This window comes from Simochromis diagramma, unplaced genomic scaffold (assembly GCF_900408965.1).
Source record: "Simochromis diagramma unplaced genomic scaffold, fSimDia1.1 OVJJ01000304.1, whole genome shotgun sequence".
NCBI lineage: Eukaryota > Metazoa > Chordata > Actinopteri > Cichliformes > Cichlidae > Simochromis > Simochromis diagramma.
The window spans coordinates 1160167-1166009 of record NW_024387030.1 but is presented as its reverse complement, the minus strand read 5'-3'; the positions used below and the strand labels follow the sequence as shown (position 1 = coordinate 1166009).

Here is a 5843-nt window from a genome sequence, read left to right as displayed (position 1 = left end):
TGGCTGTTAGTAGGGCATGAGTCTGAACTTCTCTCAGTCTGAACAAATGCCTCACGCTTTCTAACATCCTTAGGTCACTGTCTGCTGAAATTAAGCTTATACCTGTTGTCTGGAGTTAATAAAAGGCATTCTGGATAATGTAGGAAAAAACAGATGATTTAAAAAGAATTTACAGATATGGTTTAACAGTAAGTGAGAATGTCCAAGATTTAAATTGTCACTTGAAGTCAGAGGTTTCCACTTTGGGATGTGCACCAGCACAAACTGGCGATCCTCCATTTGAGATTTATTTTCACAGTTATTGCTGTAGTTAGAAGTTAAATTTGTAGAAGCTGCTCCATAATGACTCACTAAATGAACGTGAGATGTTTAAACCTGTCCATGTGTGACCTCTGAGAAAGTTCCTATGAGGTATCTGCAGCCTTAGTTTCACATGCACTGTAAAAGCTGTAGCGATGGTGTGCTTTGTAACAGTCTGCGTCTTCTTGGTTTTTCCTGGAAGCCAAGCAGATATGATTTGTTTGTGTGTGTGAGCTTATCATGGGATGCCACTTTGTTCTCCGCTCACTGACCGCTGTTATTGCTTTGGTGATTCACACATTCAGGATTCAGGCAATTGTTTCTTACAGCATCCACTACGCCCTGTTTTTGAAATGCTACAGAAATGCCGCTGTGACTGCATATCATAAAGAGGTCTCCACGCAGGAGCCATTTCTGTGGAAAGATCTGTGGTTGTGGCAGTTCTCACTGCAGTGGACAATGAGCACCGGGTAACAAAGTGCATCCTCGTAGTCCGGGGGCTCCTCGTCATCTGTGGTGAGGCGTTCCGATAGGCAGCGGGTATTTTCACTGGGGCTCACCTGGTCGTCTAGGCTGCCGCTCCTCCAGAAGCAGCTGCGCTGGGAGCCATAGCGCCGGGCCAAGGAGAAGCGGCTGCTGCTGAAGGGGATGCGGGAGCTGGCACCGGTGCAGATGCTGAGGGCGCTTCTGGAGAACACTGAGGAGCAGCTAATGGCTCTGTGGCAGCGCTCGCAGTTCTGACGAAGCCCACTGAAGCTGGAGGGGCACTGGGCCAGGTCCATGAGGCCAGCCTCTGAGTAACTGGGAACCAGCTGCTGGTTGGAGCGAATGTGCCACTCCAATTCTGTGCTGTCAATGGTGTTAACTCGAGGGATACGGCGCCAATAAGGCCGATCGTCACAAGGGGTAACAGGGAGGTAATCGTGACCGAAGAGCTTTTCAACACGATAGTGGACGTATGCAGTGCGATACTCTGTGAAGACTCTGAGAGGCCAAGAAAACGTGAGGAAGGAGGCAAACCAAAAGACGTAGTGGGACAGATACCAAGGGTGGTGCTCCGGGTCACAGAGCACCAAGACATACTCCTTCAGTTCAATGTTCTTCAGGTGCATGCCCTCTCTGGCTTCCATGTAGTCATCCAGGCCCTCATTGTCGGTGAAAAACCTCGCCCTTTGTGTGAGATAAGAATTCTCGGACTCCACGTTGGCAAAACTGAAGCACTTGGTGAAGCGCATCTTTGTCAACGCAGACTTCTCCAAGCCAAGCAGCTGTTTGGAAACATCTTTGACACCACAGTGGCTGTAGTCAAATTCTGCTTCTGCCACGTGGGTGTTGACACGCTCATGGTAAACCTGAGTGCTCGTGTAGGCGTCTCCATTGCGGTAGCGCGTGACTTGTCGAGTTCGGCGCACATAGTGATAGCTGATGGCCTTCCACCAGATGCAGGGCTTAGCCTGCTGCATCCTCTGGATGCGCTCGGAGATGCCCTCCACGTCCACTTTGTGCTGCAGCTCATTCTTCACGTGACAGTGCCAGCACTCGACTAGGTAAACTAAATAGAGCATGCCCAGTAGGGCCAAGGGAATGTAGATGTAGCCATCAGAACAGGGGCTGTCATGGTACATCATGGATTTCCCTTTGAAGTCGCTGTCGAAGGTGAGGCGGGTCACCTTGGTGATGTGACACCAAACCATGGTTCCCATGCAGCCATACATGAGAACGGAAAGGAGGAAGCATTTCCAGAAACTCTCCCGACATAAGGACTTGCTTAGAGATTGCTTCAGCGGTCTTTGCTGTTGAGTGAAAGAACAAACATAAGAAGAAACGTTTTAAAAACTGATCAGTAGAGCAGGGCGATATGACCAAAAATATTTATCACGATATACATTTGAAAATTTGCAATAACGATATAACTGACGATATAATTGACACTAGACAAAATACTTTACAACTCCATAACTTTATTAGTGCAAAAAAAAAAAACCATCGATGTATTTTCACTTAAACAAGCAGCTGTTTTTTATGTGCATTAAAGTCATATAAAAATTTAACAGTGCAAATGCAAATTCCTTGCTGACAGTTTAACCAAAAGGCATTTCCAGTGGAAACTGGCCGACATATCCTCAGCATAACCATGTATAATATCCACAAAACTTAAAAAGAAGTTATACACACACAATACGGTAATATTATGTTGAAGTTTAGGTCCTCCATATGTAAACACCACAGACTACCAGTAGCTGTCAAATGCAGGATTGTGTTTTGGTCGTTTGCTATCTGACTAATTTTGTTAGATTAAATATCAGAAACGTTAATAATTTTTTAATCGTAGGTGAAAAGCTTTAGAAAAGAGGAATTTCTGATTAAATTAAAATGTGTAAATAAAGTAAAAGCCTGGCCTTTATCATTTCTAACTGTGTTCCTCAGTGAACCTGACTGGCGTCGTCCGTATCTGCTGGGTTTGTGTTTCTGGTTTGTGTGGCAACAAATAAATTATGTTGCCACTGTGAGTTATTTCTCTTTTAGCCAGCTTGTGCTTTTTTCAGTTATCTCATGTGTATTATTGTGGCTTTTCCTTCCTTCCTTTCCACTTCTTTCCTCCTTCGTGTTTCCTAATTGTGTCTTGATCCCCCAGTCAGTCCTTTGTGTAGCCCCCTGTCAGTTGATCTGCTTTACAGTGTTTTTGCATGCTTTGATTGCAGCTGCTGATTAATAACTGCGACATTGTTCAATCTTTCGCATAATTAGACCAAAATAAACAAAGGAGTCGCAAACCCTTGCAAGCAGCACTGGGGTTATGGTTGAAAAGAACAACAAGATAATTATGTAAATTGTCAGATGAAGTATGCAGCACTTACATGATATAGAAAATGTTGCCACACACTTTCAGACAATAAAAGTGCCTTTTTGCTTTTTACTTTTAGTGGTACAGAGGTTTATCATTGAGGCTTTATCCTCTGAGGTGCAGAGTGCGGGGGAGACTTCTTTACACCCTTTGCACATCTGGTGTCAATAAGTGCACATAAGGCTCCCAGAAACAGGGAGAACAGGTGACAGTCCTCTGCGATTCTGCACCTTTAACCTTAAATCTTAAAATGGAAGAGTAAATTATATATTTCACCTAGTTCTGAAACAGTCACACTAGCACGTTTCAAATTATCTGATTTTATTATTAGACAAAGATAACCCAAGTAAGACACACAGAAAAAAGACATAAAGAAGAGTTAAATTTCATTCATCACACCCAGACCTGATTACTGTCCAACCTGTCGCATCAAGAATTTACTTAAACAGAACCTGTCCAACAAAGTAAAGTAGGCTAAAAGTTGACAAAAAGCAATACATTGTGCCACGATCTAAAGAAACTGAGAAAAAAAATCATTGACATGTGTGAGTCTTAAATGGTTACAATGACAATGGTTACATTGTCATTTCTGAGGCTTTGGGACTCCAGTGAATCACGGTGAAGACCATCATTGATAAATAGAGAGAATTTGGAACAGTGGTGAACCTTCCCAGGAGTGGCCAGCATACCAAAATAACCTCCAGCGTCCAGTGACGACTCATCCAGGAGGTCACAAAAGAATCCAAAAGAAAATCGAAATAACTGCAGGTCTCACTTTCCTCAGTTAAGATCAGAGGTCATGAATCAACAATAAGAAAGAGACTGGGAAAAATTGAGAGAGCCCAAGGAGAAAAGCACTGAGAAAACACAAGGACTTGTTTCACATTCACAAAAAAACCCATTAATGATCCCCAAGACTTTGGGGAAAATTATTCTCTGGACTAACGAGACTTGTTGTAATTGATGGAACAAGAAAAGCTGAAGGAGAATGTCCGGCCATGACTTCATGCCCTGAAACTCCATCACCGTTGGGTTATCCAGCATGACAGTGATTTGCAACAGACCAGCAAGTCCACCTCAAACAACCCTTCAATGTGGCTGAATTAAAACAACAGTGCCAAAATTTCTCCACAGTGATATGAAAAACTCATTGCCAGTTATCACAAATGCTTGATTCTGCCAAGCTGGCACAGCCAGCCATAAGATTTAGTTTTCACACAAGGCTATGCAGGTTTGGATAGCTTATTTTTCTTAATAAATAAAATCATCATCTATAAACTACTGCGTTTTGCATTTAGCCAGGTTATTTTTGTCTAATATTAAAATGTATTTGTTGAGCTGAGACATTCAAAAATAGAAAAAGAAACCATTGAGGGGCCAACCACTAAACAGTACTGCACCCTTTTGGTCCTTAAAAGGTATATAGTTATCTTGAAGTCTAATAATTAGCTTAATGGGTGCAGATGTGTGTTGATTATACTTTTAGGGGCAGAAATTTGTGTTTTCATTTCTGTGAGCGTCCATGCATTTGGGCTTGCAATTATGTAATTATTGCATTGGATGAAAATTCCTTAAGAAAGAATGGATGTTAACTCTAACCCTAAACGGATCCCAGCAAAACTGATGGATGTTATTAGGTCACTGTCTCGTTTGCAGCTGACCTGCATCTCTGCTGACTGATAACTGCAACGTCTGTGGATGTTTTGCATAAAAGTATTACCAAAACGGTCAAACACACACGGATCAGACATTTCTGTGCAAAGAAAATCAATCTGCAAACAATAAGAATAACAGGATATTCCGTCCATGGTCAGGTTCACAGGCCCGCTGCGGCACACGGGAGGTGAAAAACAGGTACAGACGCTGGCTGGCTGATTCCCAATCACATATCCTGCAGTTTTCCTCTAAAATAATCAATGCATGCTACAAGATTATTGAATTCCTTTCTATATCAGACTGTGGAATAGTGGCATATCTGTAACACCAAATTCCCGTCAGATTATCCACCTGCAGCGTGTCACAGCCTGCACAGCACGCACATGGACAAATTAAAGCTCCGCGACAAGCTCTGACAAACAGACCGTAACAAAAGGCATTTACTGTGCCAAAAAAAGGATTGCCAGAAAATTCTACCTCCTCTCTGGTGTCCTCCTCGAAAACGGTGGTGGTGCTGCTTTCACTCGCTGTCGCAGCCGATGCTGGAGGAGACATGGTGCTGGGCAGCTACTGGTAGTGATGACAGGGCGTGGAGGAGGAGGAAGAGCGAGAGATTTCACCGCCTTTACTCCACAGCGACCCTCAAATGAGACTCGTCACATCTGCTGTCATTTAGAGGCATTTAGAGCTGAGCCGACGGGGACCGGCTGATCGGTGAAAGACAAAATAAGAGCATCTGTACCTTCCGTAAGAAACGAAAATCGATACGCGAGGGTGTTTCTACAGGAACTCCCACCTCCTGCTGTCTACGGTTCAGCTGTCAGTGCCGCAGTAACATGATGGGAGATGTGCTGTATTAGCTGGTCGTCGTTACTGAAGGAGCGTGCCCTGCCCCTCGGGGTCCGCTGGGTGCGCAGGAGGCGGCCGCAGAGCTGGCGGGGTCGCTGTCCATGGTGCTGACTGAGGTAGACTGAGGTACCGGGAGATGCTGTTGCATAAATCACTTAAAGGGAAAGTCCGACCTAAAATGTGCCGCCTCACT

General features: G+C 44.0%; 1 protein-coding gene across 1 annotated transcript; it reads right to left on the bottom strand.

Annotated features, from left to right (window-relative positions):
- Window positions 1-651: 651 nt before the first annotated feature.
- tmem151bb (transmembrane protein 151Bb) lies at window positions 652-5492 on the bottom strand. The gene is made up of 2 exons (XM_040042201.1): window positions 5279-5492; window positions 652-2093 (listed from the first exon to the last, which is right to left on the bottom strand). Exons 1-2 carry the CDS (start codon window positions 5354-5356, stop codon window positions 684-686), a joined length of 1488 nt encoding a protein of 495 aa, XP_039898135.1. The 5' UTR covers window positions 5357-5492; the 3' UTR covers window positions 652-683.
- Between the last annotated feature and the right edge of the window lie 351 nt (window positions 5493-5843).

Coding starts and splice junctions, on each gene's coding strand:
- tmem151bb (XM_040042201.1), bottom strand. CDS start 5,356: ATGTCTCCTCCAGCATCGGCTGCGACAGCGAGTGAAAGCAGCACCACC. Junction 2,094..5,278: donor AGGAGGACACCAGAGAGGAG/GTAGAATTTTCT, acceptor TTCACTCAACAG/CAAAGACCGCTGAAGCAATC.